This window comes from Coccidioides immitis, assembly GCF_000149335.2.
Source record: "Coccidioides immitis RS genomic scaffold supercont3.3, whole genome shotgun sequence".
In the NCBI taxonomy this organism is placed as follows: domain Eukaryota; kingdom Fungi; phylum Ascomycota; class Eurotiomycetes; order Onygenales; family Onygenaceae; genus Coccidioides; species Coccidioides immitis.
Genome location: NW_004504308.1, coordinates 2,407,408 through 2,424,926, shown reverse-complemented (window position 1 = coordinate 2,424,926; position 17,519 = coordinate 2,407,408). Strand labels below are relative to the sequence as shown.

The following is a 17,519-nucleotide window of genomic DNA, read 5'->3' as shown; positions in this document are numbered from 1 at the left end:
TTCACTAGCAATCCAGCGCTTGAAAAGGCCAACAACAGTGGGTATTATTCTGAAATTATGACATGTAATTTGTCTTCTAAAATGTGATTAAAAGGAAATGCATGAAGGTGTGGATAAATATGCCAAGAACTGAAACACGCTGACATCTTTCGTAGCTCGCTCTCAGAACTGTCGTACATCATACAAAAGTACATCGTTTCATAAATCGTTTATTAGCTCAGCCTGTCGATCTCCGAGGTCACTTTCTTGCCTTCCATCGAGCGCACTGGGGACGGGCTTCCCTAGATTTGGAATCTGAAACTGGTGCCAGGGGCTGTGCGAAAAATGATTAGCTTCTTCTCTCCGATGGGGGAAGAAAACGGAGAGCCACTTACTTTGGAGCATGAAGGACGTATCTCGCCATCGCCTCACGGAAACGATTCTTGTATTCCTTGGGACTTGTCACTGTTGGACGATTCTTGCCGCCACCAGCAAATCCACGGTCCTTGATCCATGATTCCAGTTTCTTATCCCAGGTGTACGTCCTTATACAATCGATGATCCCGACAACAAGCTCCTGACGACCTTCATCAATCGCAATCATAAGGGAGTAATCCATGACATTCTGGCGCGCGAGAAATAATGTATCATTCCAGACGCTCTGGCTGAGAAGCTTCTTCGAGTGCTCTCTTGTAAAAAGTGGACTTTCGTAGATAAACTCAACCATATTCTCATCGAGAAGGACCTCATTCTGCTCCCCTGTACTCTGCACCTTGCGATTACGCATGGAGCCTTTGAGGTCAAATATACGGGTGGGGTTGCGATCGTAAAACAGATTCTCCATGAGTAGTAAAAACCAGTTGAATTCTACTCCGGTAGTGGGATTCTTGATAATGACTTGGTAAAAGCCAAACATTTTGGCTATTGCGGAGGGGAGTTCGTGAAACAGAGCTTCGGACATAATCTGAAAATATGCCGGCGCAAATTTCAAGAAAGCCTGAGTCTCAACTGTCGATAGTGATTTGAGGATGAACCTCTCATCAAGTGTCTTCAGGAAGAGGGACTTAGTTTTGCCGCCTTTGGAATCCCATTTCATGCAGCGAGATAGAGATTCCACGATGCGTTCAGAGATGCCGCATTTTCTCCGAAGGGCATCAAACTGCTCCGCGTAAAATATCTTGCAAAGCATTTTCGCGCTGCCCTCCTGGAATTGGTACTTAAGGTGTGTCCCCGTACTCCGCAGCAGCGACTGCTCAACTTCTGGTTGAGAATCGGGACTTCCAATTTCCGTTGGAATGTTCGTCTGGGCCATCTCATTAGTTTCTTGAATGCTTCGAAGCTTCTGCTTGTAGTCGCCCGAATCTAAAGCAAACGCGATCAAAGAGCTCGGTTCATCTTCTCGGACAATTATGTCACAATCAGCAAACACATGATCTGAATCGCTCAAGGGGTAGTCAAGAGGTGCCCAGCCACTCGCGGAGCGCTCTGCCCAAAAGTTGGCAAGCATCTTAACCAAAGAGTTCCGTTCATGTTTCGGCAGCTCCTTTAGTTCCAATGCAATTTCATCGGCAGGTATATTATTCGCATCTTCGGCTGAATGAAACTCTTCAAGCAGACATTTCTCAGTTTCACTCTGCTCACCATCACCATCAGGTTCCGAGGGAGGCTGACTACCTTCGCGCGAAGACTCCTCAGACGGCCTTGGCTCAGACTCCGGCTGAGGCTCTTCGGGCTTTGGTGGGTGATCGGCAGGGACAACACGTTTCTCCCCTCCATCGGTTAGGCTGGTCGACTCCCTCGATGGGGCTCCCGAAGGCAGGTTTGTCAGGAAGTCTTCGTCTGAGGGGTCAACTGCATCCTTCACGCTCTTGTAAACTTCCATGATTGGATTCGAGGATGCCATTGGATATGCACGTGACTGCTTCCCCTGCGCAGCTCGTTGTCTCCTTTCCCTTTGCCGTTCTTTCTCGAACTCGCGACTCAATTGCTCAAAATGTCTTGCAAGTGAGGAAACCTTTGAGTTAGGCTTGCTGGGGATAGAGCGCGGTATCAGAGAATGCCCCGATGTCAATTTGCTAGGTTTTAAAGACGACAACCCCAGTCGTTCCGAAAGCCGTTTTTCGGCTCCTTTTGGCTTTGATTCTTCGGTATGATAGTAAGGGGTTTCTTCATTCTTGGGGGGAGGAGTAGTGCTTGGAGTAAAGTTTGCAGGAGAGAGTCTTCCGGTGAGGCTCTTTTCCTTTTGGATATGCGCAGGTTGTGACTGGGTTCGAAGGAGCGGTGGAGAGCGTGCGCGGAACGCTCTCCGAATCCCTTTCTCACCCGAAGGGCGCGGTATCCCTGATGGAGGAGGTTTAGAGGTCGTTTCTTCCGTAGCTTCGGAGGAATTGTTATCATCGCCTAGATTATCGGAAACCTCTTCGGGCTGTGGGTCCTTTTCAACCTTCGACGAGGCTTCCGCTTCATTGGCGTCTGCATTCAAGCTCGGCGGTGTAACTTCAGAAATTCGCTCCAGGAAGTTAGGCTGGTCACTAGAGTCTTCAGCAGTTTCCTTTGGCGGCGAAAGTCGTTCGGCAATGCTATTAGGAATAGCCAAATCCAAATGCTGCACACCATCCTGAGGATTCATGGGTGTTTCCGGAGGAATATTTGCTTCTTCCTTAGGGGCAAGGGAAGGCGATAGTTGTCTGTCGCTATCGTGATCCTTGTTCGACCGGCCAGAATGCTCCTCCACAACAGACTCGAGAACGCTTTTTGCTTGCTGCGGGGATAACGTCATCCTCCGTTTCATGCCCGGAGAAGTTTTAACTTCAGTGCCTTGTTCGTCAGGCTCCGGAGTCGTCGCTGGAGTTTCATCACCAGAAGTGAGGGAGGTAACAGACACATCTTTATCGAGGAAAATCCGTTTGAGCTGTAGTGCTGCCAATCGCTTAATATCCTTTTCAGATGGGAAATAGTTGCGCTCAAACTCGGCGAAAGTTGCATCCCATTCAACAACCTTTTCCTGCATGGATAAGATCACACGGTTTAGAGGGATGGTTTCCCAGTACCTCGAGTTCATATACATTTCCTGATGCTGCTTAAGAAGAGTGGCGTGCTCCTCGTTGGCTCTCTTCAGAAGAACCTCAATCTCTAGCTTGCAAGACTGGACCATTTCCGGAACGACACTCTCGACGTTCATTCCTTTTAACCGCGCTTTAACTGAATTCATGAAGCGTGTTAATCGATACTCAGCTTTGGTAAAGATTTCATTTCGGAGCCGAAGGTCCTTGTCCACTTTCCACGTCACGCGCGGGCGTGGCACTATGATTTCGAGCAGAGTAATTGGGTCATAGTGAATGCGAAGCGCGACGTCTTTGTAGCCAAAATACCTCAAATGATCTCTATGCAGATCATGAGAACAAACTCCGGCTCGGATATGCAAGTCTGCGCTAGAAAAGGATAGCTCGAGATATTTCCCGAAGGAGTATTTCCAGGTACTGTCCGACATGGACATTGCGGGTGTTTCATTTCCGCATTTCTTGCAGCAGCTCCACATGAGGATTGTGTCCTGCAAACCGCGAAGTTTTGAGGGATATGGCTGGACGAAAATGCTAACCTGAGCGTCACCATGCACGTATTGTTGGTGGTGGTCAAACATTCGTTCTTCGCAGCCATTAACTGTGCATACAGTATTTGCATTGTGACATAAATCCTCCACATACTGGCCTAACGTGCAATCGGCCTCGAAAATCCTATCCGAGCCATGATCGTTATAGAAGTCGAGGGCGAAGAGATCTGGTCCCGAACAAGGGATGGATGTGGTCGTGCACACCAAGCTATAAAGAACGACGATATTCTGATGCGCATAAGGATCGAAAAGATTACTGTTGCCGGATATATAGGTTTCCCATTGTCGTTTCTGCGTTTGGTAGATATATAAGGCTCTGTCATATTCTGCATCGTGCACTGCATGCAGGACTTCTTTCGCTTTTTCCGAGGCGCCTGACGGTGACTCGTGTATCATTTCAGGTGTAATAAGGACGAACCTCTGAGATTTTCCAGTCTCATCGATTGGCGCGTGAGCTGCAAAATCCTGATCACGAAGGCGTTTGAGATATGCAAGTTGCCTTTCAAGCTCCCTCGCACGCATCAAGAGGTACGGTTGTTGAAATTTAACGAAAGGAGAAGCCGAGAGGATTTTTGTTTGATGCTTTTCGACCATATCTTCGTAGAATGCGGGGGCTGGAGTATCCTGGCAAGTATCCGGCTTAGTGCATTGGGCCTCTAAAGATGCGGTCATCACCGAAAGATCTGGCTGGCTAGTTTGATGATCATGGCTTTTCTCCTTTGTGTTGGGAATATCTCCTGGACCAGTTTCTGCCAAGAGTTTAGATTCAGCGTTCCCACTGATGGAGGCCGAGGGGCTATGCTTCATCGATGGAGTATTTTCCTGTGGCGACGTTGGGATCTTCGCGAATTCGTCCCTCATGAGGCAGGTCTCGAGTTTGAGGTTATAAACAACGTAGACCATGAACTCCGTGATTCGCTTAATCTTCATAAGGACCTCGTTGCTAGCCCCTCGGAGCGCAATTGTGCAACCTAGCTCTTTGGGACACCCAGAGATATACATGTATGTCTTCTTTCGGCCGTTGTGAACGTATGTTTTGACGTCAAAGCTACCACATTGACCAGGGTATGCCGGCGCAGCAACAAGCCTGTCCATCGACGTGATAATCTTGGTCCGAGTGCATCTTGACACCGCTTCGAGGACAGATGGCTTAACATTGTAAGCTGTTGCAATATCTGCCTTTTCCAGGAGCTGCAGAGCCAAGCCGGATACATTCTTTTCCACTAAAAGAACATTGGGTCGCAACGCGGATATTCTTCCAACAAGATTTTCCAGGAACTCACGCTCTTGGCGAATCACCGGCTCCAGGCTCATGAAATGCTGTTGCTGCCGCGCGTACTCCAAAGGGAAAGTGATAATGAGTATGTTTGGTCGCGGGATACTTCTCGACATACTTTTCAGAGCCAAGTTTTTCGTAAAGACAAGGCCAGATACGTAAGATGTGTCCCCTGGCCGACCACCTGGTATCTTCTTGAGCTTGACATAATGTCGTATGTCCATGTCATCGCCCTGTTGAACGTCAGGTTCAACATCATCAGTGGCCTTTAAAAGAATTGGCAGTAGAGCCGTTTCCCAGCTGTGCGAGTGCGGTATAGATGCGTCTTTTAGCAGCTGTCGAAGGAGCTTTCTTACATGCTGAAGACTTGCTCGGTTCAATTCAATCGGAGGAGCGCCAGCGCCTCTCATTGATGAACTTCTTGTCATCTTAAATCCTCCGGGACCAGATGGCTGGGTCGCAGAGAATGTAGCCATGTTGGGATCCTGAAAATAATGAACGACTGATGGAGTGTCTTTAGAAGGTCTTGGTGAAAAGCGCTGATGGACGCTACTTGCGACGCTCAAATTTCGCCTTCTAAGGGAACGACCCGGGTTTACAGCTCGGGAACTGCTAACGCTTCCGTCATCCAAATCTCGGCCAGAGTAAGTTCCTCCAGACTTGTCACCAAAGCGGGAACGGCCCTTTTTTACTGCTGCAAGGAAACCTCCAAAGGTTGCCTTCTCTCCCTCACCACTACTCTTGGAAAGAGGTCCATCGGAGACTACAGAAAACAAATTTGGTTGCTCGTCGGCGCTTGAGGCATCGTCTGAAAGGTACTGCGCCAAATCAGGGTCGATAATGCTATCTCGATGGAACGCATGCAGCTTAGAGTTGCTGGGAAAGTCCTCCCCGACACGGCGTTGAAAAGGTGCTTTGTCTTCATGATAGGATTTTAGGTTGCGGATATATTGAGTTCTGGAATGGTGCCGTTTATGAGAGGCGGAGAGTGCTCTTCCATTTAAAGAGGATCGTAACGACCTAGAGGATGTGGGCCTCGTAAGCGGGCGGTCAGACTCTATTTCGAGAATGGCAGAGCGACGATTATTTCCATCTCCTGTGCGCCGTGTCGCAGGAATAGCCATGGTCGGAGTTTTCAAAACCTGATCAACCGATTGAGAGACAACGGACGAAGAATCATCGTCTTCGGCGGAAAGTCTAGCCTTGACGGCATTTCCTAAGCTTTCCGAATTACGGGAATTGAAGACTACTGGACTCAAATCATCGCCACTGTAATCAGAAGAGTCGGATTCATGGCCGTTAATCACAGCCTCGCAACGTTTGCAAACTCGGATAGAGCCAGAATGGCCAAACGGGGCTCCCGAGATGATGCATGTGCATTTGGAGTCGAAAATTTGACCACATGTTCGACAGTGATGCTTCCTTCGAAACGTGGAGAAAGGCTCTCCACAATGGAAACAATCCTTAGCATTCTCGTCTCGCATCCAGTATTCTCTACTTAAGAGTTTTCTTCTAAAAGGTGTAGAATTGCCTCTTTGCGAGCGATCTAGGTCCTGCGACACCCTCGTACCACTTTGGCTGGAACGAACCGGCTCCGGGGTATCGAATGAAATGTGAGGAATGGCCGTAGATGAACGAGCACCGGAGGACGTTGAGGATAGCATACGGGAGGGCCCATATCCTGGTAAACGACTTTGGCTAATTCGAGGCGTCGCCTTCTCTCGTGATTTTATGAGAGACGTTCGAGATGAGTGACCCGACGAGGGCTCCCTGTCCGTCATAGACACCGATGTAGCGGCAGTGGCGGTTCTAGTATCATTGACCGAGCTCTCACCAGTCGATAGTTTTGCGACACTGTTTGTCATAGACGTCTGCACAGGTGAGGCATCCACGGAGAAGGAAGTAGTAGAGTTTCCTACTTGAGGCTGAACATTATTGTCAAGTTCTGGTTCTTTATCGTCCCACTGGGAGTGGGGAAACGCGGTGTTAAGCTCTGTTGATTCGTTTTGAGAATCAGTCATGGACGGCTTTGTCGGTGACAAAGTCCGTTCGTGGGGTAAAGTTCCTCGTGAGTGTAATGTGCCGGGTATAACGCGATCTCTCTCCTCATAAATATGAGCTTCGTTGCCGGTGTTGGCCAACAGCTCTGGAGGACGAGTTGACACACTAGTCTTTAGCTCTTGCGATGACTGCAGCGACGACATCTGTAGAGAACCATCTATGCGGTCGGATGCCGTTGAATCTGCATTTGTCATGATACTCGCTGATAAACTGCCCGAATTACTCGGTGTGTGATGCGGCCCGGGTCTGACAGCGTTCACATTAACCTCACTAACGGCGGGGTCCACAGCTGAAGATGGAGAAACCTTTGTCAGGGAGCTGAGAGACGGTTTTAGCGCGCCAACGGATGGCATCGAGGCCTTTGAGGAAATACTTGGGGCTTTGGAGGACATTTTGGAGGATTTGGGGGCGGAGACACTCGTCATTCCTCCGTGGTGGGTCGAGAATGTCCCCGCTAGTGGCGACTGTGTTTTAGAAGCATGTGCCGAATTCGACGATGACCGCTGGTTGTCAGTGGCTCCCAACGCGGATAGGCTCAGCTGGGATGGCGGAGATTGAAGAGTCTTTGCCGTCGTAGCTTCAGAATCGGCCGCTTTCGTTGAACTCCCAACCATGTCCTTAACGCCACCAACAGATGCTCGTAAAAGGCTATAGAGTCCACTCAGGCCACCCTGCAGATCCCCCACGACGCCGGTCTTGTTATCGGTGGCGGACGAGGGTACGGGGGGGTTCGTGAATTCATTGAAAACGGTGAGGGTATCGGAATGGGAAGCTGCATTGTGGATCTGATCGAGAGCTTCCGTCAGATTCTCCCTCTCAGTTTGGGTGCTGTATGAGGCAACGGAGCCTCGTCGAGATCGCCGACCGAGGGGGAGGAAGATGGAGGATGCGGAAGGACTTGATGTCTCCTGAGACCTTTGTGACGCCATGTCAAGGGGGAAAAATGGGGTCCTATAGCCTCAACAGGCATAATATTCAGCGAATCCACCACCACAGCTTCCTCCTTTCCCTCTCCAACGGAGTAAAGATCCAACTTTCACCGTCGATGGTTGCACGGTGCTGGCATGCGTTCTCGTCTGGCTACATGCAAGGCAAAAGCAGGCGGCGCCCGTAGATGATAGTGGCAGGGCTGACTATCGGATGATAGAGGGCAACTCGAGGATGGAGAGTCGCTTTCGTCCATTTCAAGCTGGCGGCGGGATGCTTTCGTCCAGGGTGAGCTGGCCGTGTAGTTGGGCAGTCAACAGCTCGACGTCACAATCCGGCGTCATGCTTGTGGCGCGGCTGGCCAATCAGCGGTCAACGGCGCCGGAGGATTGCTGACTAATTTACTCGTTCTGCCAGGGCGGTGAATGCACGTGGCTGGGGCATGCGGCTGTGTGACCAAAAAGAGAAATTTGTGTACGCTGAATTTGTCTCTTAGAAAGGAAAAGCAACTACGGAGTACAGAGTATAGATCGCGGAGCACAGCCTATGTCTATTTAGACAAGGGGGAGTCCTGTACTGTGCCATGCCTGGGGACAGCCATCATATTGAATGTAAAGCATAGAGAAGCATCCTATACATATTTGTGAATTGATACACTCTATAAGTAGGTTTCGCTGTGAGATAAACACAGTGTAGATTTTGCCCGGAAGTTCCATACTCTCTGTGCATGCATGAAGAAACTGGTAACTCTGCTACCGATCCAGCTTGGCCAGCGTGACACGAAAAACACGCGCCCTCAACAACTATAAAAGGAGATGTCAAGGAAGATTAAACACTATCAACGGCTTACCCCCCTGCAAGCAATGTGAAGCAGCATAACTGCCTATCTGATTACTGCTGTAGAAGTTGACTGAGAGTGTCTCTGGATAGCTGTGTTGCTTCAATCCTGTGAAAGCTGGAACTGAACACCAACCTCTCTCCCCAGAACACGGGGTCACAGAATACTTGGGGGCGGATGCTGTAATGTCTTTGGCTTATATCCGCTATGGAGCTGATGGACAAGTGGATTCATCCCCATATCCAGAGAGCACTACGCCTCTGTTTGGATGACCTCCCTGACGACAAGGATAGCCGGCAGAACCCCAAGCTGTCGGAACCCCGAGATGACGGCAAGTATTTCCGGGTTGGAGTGTTCGGTAGCCAAGTGGTCCAGGTGGTCAAGGTAATCTATCAGAGCCTCGACGTGCGGCGTCCAAGCTAATACCTTCGATGCTGCAGTGGCAGGACTCGAGCTCTCCAATAGAGGCACTTCTCTCGGACTCCTGCACTACCATACGAGGCCACCTATCGAATGACGCCGTGGCAAAATATAGGCTTGAGAGGAAAACTGATGTCCGAGCAAATACCAGAGGGGCTCTTATGAAAATCACTGATTTTGAAATCGTCATCAACAAGAAGAAGACTCCTGCTCCTAGTCTCGCCCTCTATATCCGGAGCTTTGATATTCTCGGCTGTGAGGGAACAGGGACCTTCGGCAATCCGCGCGACATATCCAGTTTCCTAGCCATATCAGCTTTAGCTGGACAATGTCAATCAATTAGGGCTGAAAGTTATCTTGAATGCACAGATATGCGGAGAATGCAACCTCAAGCACCGGTGAGCGCTTCAGACAATGAATCGTCACATTCATCAGAACTATCCTTAGCTTCCCAAGCGGACTTTGCGACGCAACTTAACAACATCACTACATCTAAGGAGCCGACACGGTGCAAGCCGTTACCGATGAATTCGCCGACAAGCTTGAAGTCCCGAGACCTTCTGAATCTTCTTGTCTCGAACGGACGGGGCCGTGAGACTACGAGAGATCGCGATACCCCTATATCCGTCGAATCACTATCAACCGCTAAAACTAACCTGGACAAAGGGTCAATGCCACGTCCTATCATACCCAACTCAGATACATCCATAAGGTCGGCCACAGTCCCCCCAAATATCCCGCGGTGTCCACAGATTGTTCCATCCCAGCAAAATGTGATGTGTGATAAAATACATCCTCCTAAGGCAGAACCCGATAAATCATCCTCCTCGGACATCTCTAGCAAACTCCGTCATAAGAAAGATAGCAAGAACCCATCGCCAACGCCAGCAATTGATTCGTACCACAGCAGTGATAGGGGGCCAATTAAGCCGAAAGATAGGCGTTCATCAGCGTCTAATGCAGGAGGATGCCAGAGAGAAACAGCTATTGATGATGCTAAACCATGGAAAAATGAGAAGCGAATCAGGCGACAGGACGTGTCTATTCCACAGGCTCAGCAAGAGATTTTAGACAGTCCTAACTCCTGGGTTGGGCCGGAAACTCGCTCGTCTTTACTTTCCGGGCAAGTTTCCACAGAGCTGAGTGATGGGCGCTCCGAAGGCTCGAATGAGACTGAATGCAAGAGACACACTGGTTTTGATGATCCTAGTCCGTGGAAAAATACGAAGCGGATCGGGCGACAAGATATGACTATTCCACAGGACCAACAACATAAGTTAGACAGTCCTAATGCCTGGGCTGGACCAGTCACTGACCCGTCTTCACCAGTTGGGCAACTTACCAAAGAGGCCGATGATAAGCAGGCGCATATGGCTAGGCGCCAAAGAAAAACAAACACCGATGATGCTGACCCATGGAAGGGTTGGAAACGGATAAGACGACGGGACGTGTTTATTCCACAAGATCAGGAAGAGATTTTGGACAGCCCCAACTCGTGGATTCCACCTCCAGCCGGCCAGTCCTTACCTTCTGGACGAGTTCCTATAGAACTATTGCGGCAATGGAACGAAGCCCAAACGAAGTCAGATGAACCGAAAAATACCCCGGCGTCAGAGAATAGAGGGTCGGAGGGACCAGAGGAACTGGATGAACAGTTGACTCAGCCAGAATTAGTACCCTCGCCTGCGCCAGCTACACTCTCTACTCAGGAGCTTGGTGAGGACGAGTGGCCGCTAACGTCACCTCCGCGTCTTCCTCCTGATAGTAGTCCACCAAGGGTGCTCCAAAGGCCGAACAATCCGCCGATTACCAGGAAAACACAGGAAAACAATGAAGAAGATGACATTGTCGATGAAGTGCCAGCTTTGCCAGACAGGCAATACTTCACAAACATTCGATCGTCTTCATTTTTGGTGGGTGTAGAGCCTAGATCCGGGGAGTACAGTGATCATTCAGATATCGAATATTCTATCCCAAGAGGCCTTGAAACTTCGACGCAAGAACATCAAAAGCGAAGTTTCGAACTCGCGCAGGAAGAGTCAATATCAAGCTCCGGACCTCAACTGTCACCCTGTCAAGTGGGCTCATTCACGCAAGTAAAACAGTCGCCGGAAATCGCACACCCTCATCGGCAGGCTCCTGCAAAGACAAAAATATCAACCAGTCGCGAACGACAGGGCAGCTTGCCTCCCGATAACGTGAGTAGCACATCGAAACTTGCCTCTGAGACGGTTATTCCGGCCACCTTCCCTAGCACCGATATTAGGCGAGAGGGACAGCTCGCAGATGCGTTGGATAACTCGGGGAGAGAACCTTCACCACCCGTTTCTGCTGACGATGGTGACGAGAATGATGAACGTATGGCGGGGAGGCAGTTAGCTTCTGAGTTGGACGGGTTTATGTTGGATATCAGCACGCAAATGGAAACCACTGGTTTTGATGGCGCTTTTTCTTCGTTGGGCACCCAGAAAAGCACCGGGAATTTACCAGACACTCCATGCCCTAATATGGGTTCTACTGCTGTGGAAAATGATAATAAAAAGCGGAAACTGGACAGTGACAATTCGCTCCCGCTTCGCAGTCCGAAACGAAGAATCATGGTCTCGCGGACCGCTCATACCCAAGAAGGACCCAGCACAAGTAGGAAAACAGCCGAGGATATCCCTGATATTAGCCTCCGCAGGAACTATTTCAGAAAGCCTTCGCCGTCCTCCGCCGTTGAAAAAATATACCTCAATTTCAAGCGGGCATACTCAGCTTACGACGGTGATATTCACACATTTACCAATTCTTGCTTTAAACTTCAATCGCTGCGCTCAAAAGGATCGCTAGAGAAGTCGGTGCTATGGGATGATTTCGTCTGTCGCGAAGCTACCCAGTATCGAGATTATGTCCAACAGTGTGACAAGAGAAATGAAACACCTAAGCCTTATGAAGAATATTTCCTAGAACGTGTTACTGTACCTTCGTTTAAAAAGCGGAACCTAACTGGGAAAAGTATTGATCTTGTGCTTGCTTGGCACGAAGGGTCGCAAAAGGAATGCGAAGTGGTGGATGTGGAAGATGCAGTAGATAACAGAGCCGGGTGCACAGTAGAACAACGGGTGGGAAGTTTTGAACGTGGACTTCAAGAAAGAAACCAAATGAGCAGTGCCAGTGATTCCGAACGCCCCGGGAAGAGGAAGAAGAAGAAGGAGGAAAAAACACCCCATCGGAAAAGACACGACTCCGTGTCAATCCCAGATAGCGAAGAATGGCGTGGCTATGAGACTCACGAGACTGCAAGTGTTCAATTAGGGGATACAGACGACTTCAAAGTCCTTTCCGGCGGCCAGAAACAAAGTTCCTTGGAGTTCAATGAGGTTGAAATGGAAGAAGAGTCCATAAAGTCATTAGCAGATGAAACCACGGCTTCTCCCGACGATATTGACGAGAGCAATCCTCGAAAGCGGCCCGGATCTCCCAATGATAAGGTCCTGCCCGTTTTAGAGATGGAAGAGGGCGCCAGCCTAGGAGAGATCCCAGGCCGACGGAGTCGCCGAGAACTCAAAGGAAAACAGCCGCAACGCCTCGCCACCCCTTCAAAAGCACTCCTAGGCGAAACGCAATCCGCAGACGAGAGCTCCATGGACGAAGCATTCTACACCACAGACTCTTTCTACCCACCTTACCGTCCACCCAAGCCCCGTCTACATAATTCTCAAACGGATAACACCACCGCTGCCGAAGAACAACCCGCGTCCCCAACATCGAACTGGTGGAGAGATCCAAATACACCGTTCAAATTCTTTGCTCACGCGTATTCAAATCTGCATACGGAACTAGGGAGGTTCCGGCGCGCTGGAGAGACCGAGGCGGTCCCGGTGGACGAGAACGGTGTCATTCTTCCTCACAGGGTGTTTGATTCTGGGGATGGGCCCGTGGAAGGGCGGATGACGAGCATGGGTTGGGAAGTGTGATCTACAGCGATGAAATATTATGCCGAATTTCCGGGTCAGAACGATGCTAAGGTTGTGTACGGGAATATTGAAATTAGTACGTTCTACGGGATTTTTGTTTTGAATAATGAGCAGCCTCTCTCCCGATGCTTCACCAGTATATGAAGTGTAATGAGAACATTGATTTGATGATTATCAGGGGAATTACTATACAATTAGAAGGACAAAGTTGAAGTTTAACTACATTGGTATCTATGTGTAAATGTACAGTACAGGTATCTGATTCTATGCATGAATCCTTGAGCATCAAAAAGAAAAGTAATAATCATGGATCTGTGGGTATGTATGCAAAACAGAATCACTGTAAACACCGACCAGCACCACATGTACTCCCCCAACCCAGTGTAGAGCCGTAGAATTGCATCAAGACATGCGCCAGTTATAAATATCAAAAGGGACCATCACATAACACCATGTCCATAAGATTCGAAAGCAAAAAAAAAAAAAAAAAAAAAAAAAAGGGTACGCATATACAGAACATCGCGTTTTGAACGAGATGTAGTAATTTCGTGACGGTAGGTCGTTACTGTCTGGTATGAATTTTGGTGATGAGCTTCTGCATCCAGCCCATTACTTTCTGGTGAGGAGCAGAGCGAAAGGGCGAAGTGTCGACGAAAGAATTTTGTGGACATAGGGTACAGAAACTCTTATGTTTTCCATTTGTAATATTATTTTTTTTTGTTTTGGGAGGTGGGTATCTAGACGCGCGGATCATGTCGGTACGGTTCGAACCCAGAACCTTGCGCTGGAGTCATAGGGTTGAGAGGTGTGGCGGAAGCACCCATGTTGTGACCTCCGTATGGGCTGGCTACCCGCTCGTACGTGTACGGTGTCTTCTCCGCGACCATGCCGCGTCTTGCCTTGCGATCTCTGTGGTCATATGGAGAGCGACCGGAGCAGCAGCAGACGCTAAACAGCCAGAACACCCCGCCGGCAACAGCGAATAGAGTGGCGAGCCACGTGATGGCAAACATGCGTCCTCCCAGGCTTGCCTTGATGTTAAATGGCTTCAGGCCGCCGTTGATGGCACCGGCGAGAATGCCGTAGAGTGCACTCGCTGTGATGGAAGCAAGGATGGTGAACAGGGTTGAAATCTATTTTTCTGGCCGTCAGCATTGATTGCCTCTTGGAAAATCAAAAATGTAGCGTGAAAGAGGAAAGAAAGGTACTCACGGTCGCAAAGATTGTGGTTACAAGACTACCCCATCGACTGAACACGGCGGAGATACCCAAGACCAATTGAACGACGCTCGAAGCGAGAGCAATGATGTAGGCGACGAAAAGCCAGTGTGCAACCTTCCTGTATGCGCTCAGCCCCTTGGACAGGGCCTTTGGGAAGTAGTCGCGAGCATCGTCGCCCAGACCCCAGACCTCGACGGGGTCGAACCAATAGTTCGGCTCCTTCTCGGTGCATTTGTAGTCGCCGTCCTCTCCATCCTTGTAGCAGTGATTCCACAGGCCGATGATGTAGTAGTCATGGAGTTTCCCAGCGCCATCGGCTTGTTGTAATCCCAATGCAAGAGGTGCAAGTCGTGAGTCAATGTCCAGAGAGTCGAGCTTTATGTCTTTCAAGTCGGCCTTTGACAGAAAAGAGTTAGGATGGGCAAGTCCATGCTTGAACGGGTCGCGCACACAACTCACCTTGAGGAAATAGATGCTGTTCAGGGGATCGCTGGGCCTCGTTGCGCCCAAGGCGACCAGGACGAGACATACCAAGGCTGCGATGGAGAGGAGGTATGGCGTGAATATACACGCCACTCTTCCGGCCTTGCCCATTTTTCGAGTAGGTGTTGGTACGATAAAAGTGCGAAAGGGTATGATGTTATTATCAGCTTGGATAACGAGCAGAGCTACTTTAGAGCTGTCACACTCGGGCCAGAGAGAGTGCGAGGGATGAACGACAGAGAGTGGACGGAGAAGCGATACAAGCTAAAAAAAAAAAAAAAATTAAAAGACACAGGCATGGGAAAAGACGGTGGACACAGCAGCTTATAAACAGCGAGCGACCTGCTGTGCGCTGGGCCTGACGGGAGGCTGTGTGGGTGCCCACAAATAAATAGCAGCTGCGTAATACGGGAGTGGGAGTGTCGCTGGACTTTTCGCGTCCTCCCCCAAAGGCCCTGGAAGCCTCCGCGGCCGTGACGTGGGCGGTCATTTCTGCGGGCCACGATCCCTGTCCGCTTCGGGCACAGACTTCTGCAGATGGAACACGCACTCCTTGTTTCGGGCTATCGCTCCAAGGTAAGATTGAGGTTCGCGAGCAAGAGCCAGGTTTCCACCCCAAGAGTTGTCAGGCCAGATTACTGCGGCATAGTGGGGATGTTCAAGCACGGATGTTGGAGTCTCACGAGGACTTCGCCGTCTCAAACCATGATCCAATCTACGAGAGCGCATGAAGATGAGATAGTTACCCTTACAGAGTATTGCCATCGTGAGACTTGGGTATTTCCCAATGTTTTACGAAGCCTTCGTCTGTGTTTGCTCCCCAATCAGCTTCCCCTCTCGCACGGTGTAAGGCTTCAGCACACCCACTTCTGCCCTTCGCGCACGCCGCAACAACCAACAAGAACGGCTAAAGCGGCGTGTCGTGGCGTCGGAAGCAGCAAGAGCAAGCCCCAAATATTCCAGCAAAGGACCATCGCAACTGCCCGCCCAAGCAGCGTCCGGGTGGAGTCGCGTGGAGACGGCGACGCGCTAGAAAAGGCTGCGGACGTGGCTGGAGTTGCTGCGCTGGGCTGATGGCAGCTGAGGGGTGACTGCCAGAACGGGTCTCCAGCGCACCTCCAGCCAACCAGAAACCACCGCGGTGTGGGGCCCGCACGGTTCGAAATTTGCTGGACGATCGCGCCAAGCCGATCCGGTACGGTGGCTGTGTGGGCGTCGGCCGTCGACCTTTCCCCAAAGAGGCATTATCGTGCTGCCCTCAGCTGCTGGACTGCGCGACATACGAGACGCCAGCGGAGGAGCTCGGATCCTGAGAGTCTGCTCAAGCGCTTTCGCCGTCCGGCTCGCTGTGGTGCTCGATCCTGCATTCTCCCCATCCTCACAGACCCTACTCGAGGAGCTCGAAACAGTCTCGGCACAGGGACCAGAGATCCTGGATGAAAAAAGGGGGGGAGATCACGTTTCGACCTTAGATGTGCTCAGGGACCTGACTCCTGGGTCTCATCAGCAACTGAGACAAAAATCCTCCTCCCGAGAGCGCACTTCATCAAAAAATGGCCCTAAACAGCGGCCACCCTGATATCGTCATCCTGGTTGTGTGGCTCCCACGATATCAGGCCATCGCAGGCTCTGCCGCTCTGATACCAAATTTAACCACCCCCAGATTCACCATCGCGGCCGTTCCCCTTTAGCTCTAGTGCATTATGGCAGCGGAAGAGGATCGCCATGGAAACGCTGTTGAAGCTGCCAGCTTCCAGTTATTCATGGATATCTTTCCATTACATACCTGTCCGCCGAGGACCTGCTGCATCTTGCATACATATGCATTTCTTCATGAATCGGTTGCTTTCCCAATCGCCCACTTCAACAAAATCCATACGATGACGTCACCCAGAATCGACTAGATCAGTGCGACGGAGCCAACACAGCATCAAACGAAGAAAAAGGGAACGATGCGGACTCTTAACAATACCAGATCGCACAGAGATTTTCGGGCAGAGTAGCCTGGCAGGTCGAGCCCTATCCCTCCACGGTTGGTCGTTTCGCTCCGTTCAAAACGCCTTCGGTGCCGGAGCGTGGACCAACGTTTTCCCCCCAATACGCCCGTTAATGAGAAAAACGTTTAGAAATATCGTTGTTTATTTCGATTAACTCTCCATATAACCTTCTTAATCTTTCCTCGAGGAAAGCAATCGCTCATAATTACATTCTTGTTGGCTCACATCCGACACGCGGCGCGCTAACCCATGCCCTTGACACGTTTCAAGTCTAATTTGTTTGCATATTCGACATGGGCAAGCACATACAAAATGAGGTTCTCTCATCTCCATTCTCGTAAATTCTTTGTCTTTCACTACCTTCCCCAGATTTTCCCCGGTTCGAAACAAGTTATTATCGAGTTTCAGGCCAATTGGGATCCGCATCTTCGTTTTCCCGACACTGGCCCCATTCTCGAGACATGTGAACGGAAATTTGCGATACTCATTCCTGGCCTCAACGTCTCTATTCTGAATTGTAAACAGCTGTACCAAAATATGTCCAGACCGCTTTCATGGCACATCCTTTTTTGCGGCTGCTTTCTTCTCCGCTCATCTCAACCAAACAGGGGTTTGCTACGGGCGTCTTGGTAGGTTTAACAATAGGACCATTTGGAGCTCGCTCCCTTGCTTCCAATTACCTAAAACTATACGCAGCCTACGAAAGGCAAAAACAAATCGCGCACATACAATAGACACACACATAATG

The 17,519-nt window shown here is 50.0% G+C and overlaps 4 protein-coding genes across 4 annotated transcripts; 2 read left to right on the top strand and 2 right to left on the bottom strand.

Annotated features, from left to right (window-relative positions):
- Positions 1–198: 198 nt before the first annotated feature.
- CIMG_13275 (1-phosphatidylinositol-3-phosphate 5-kinase) lies at positions 199–8,047 on the bottom strand (the record flags this gene model as incomplete). The annotated part of the gene is made up of 2 exons (XM_001240873.2): positions 375–8,047; positions 199–313 (listed from the first exon to the last, which is right to left on the bottom strand). Exons 1-2 carry the CDS (start codon positions 7,853–7,855, stop codon positions 199–201), a joined length of 7,596 nt encoding a protein of 2,531 aa, XP_001240874.2. The 5' UTR covers positions 7,856–8,047.
- Positions 8,048–8,898: 851 nt separating this feature from the next.
- Positions 8,899–13,070, top strand: CIMG_08038 (uncharacterized protein; the record flags this gene model as incomplete). The annotated part of the gene is made up of 2 exons (XM_001240874.1): positions 8,899–9,075; positions 9,132–13,070. 2 exons carry the CDS (start codon positions 8,899–8,901, stop codon positions 13,068–13,070), a joined length of 4,116 nt encoding a protein of 1,371 aa, XP_001240875.1.
- A 194-nt stretch (positions 13,071–13,264) lies between these two features.
- On the bottom strand, positions 13,265–15,064 carry CIMG_08039 (uncharacterized protein). Its single transcript, XM_001240875.2, has 3 exons — positions 14,751–15,064; positions 14,283–14,687; positions 13,265–14,203 (listed from the first exon to the last, which is right to left on the bottom strand). Exons 1-3 carry the CDS (start codon positions 14,883–14,885, stop codon positions 13,808–13,810), a joined length of 936 nt encoding a protein of 311 aa, XP_001240876.1. The 5' UTR covers positions 14,886–15,064; the 3' UTR covers positions 13,265–13,807.
- A 247-nt stretch (positions 15,065–15,311) lies between these two features.
- On the top strand, positions 15,312–15,848 carry CIMG_08040 (uncharacterized protein; the record flags this gene model as incomplete). The annotated part of the gene is made up of 1 exon (XM_001240876.1): positions 15,312–15,848. The coding sequence occupies one exon, from the start codon at positions 15,312–15,314 to the stop codon at positions 15,846–15,848; it is 537 nt and encodes a 178-aa protein (XP_001240877.1).
- Positions 15,849–17,519: the final 1,671 nt, after the last annotated feature.

Excerpts from the sequence above, each read along its gene's own strand:
- CIMG_08039 (XM_001240875.2), bottom strand. The coding sequence starts at position 14,885 with ATGGGCAAGGCCGGAAGAGTGGCGTGTATATTCACGCCATACCTCCTC. Across the intron at positions 14,688-14,750 it reads ACAGCATCTATTTCCTCAAG|GCCGACTTGAAAGACATAAA; the intron begins GTGAGTTGTGTG and ends TTTCTGTCAAAG. Across the intron at positions 14,204-14,282 it reads TAACCACAATCTTTGCGACC|ATTTCAACCCTGTTCACCAT; the intron begins GTGAGTACCTTT and ends CCAGAAAAATAG.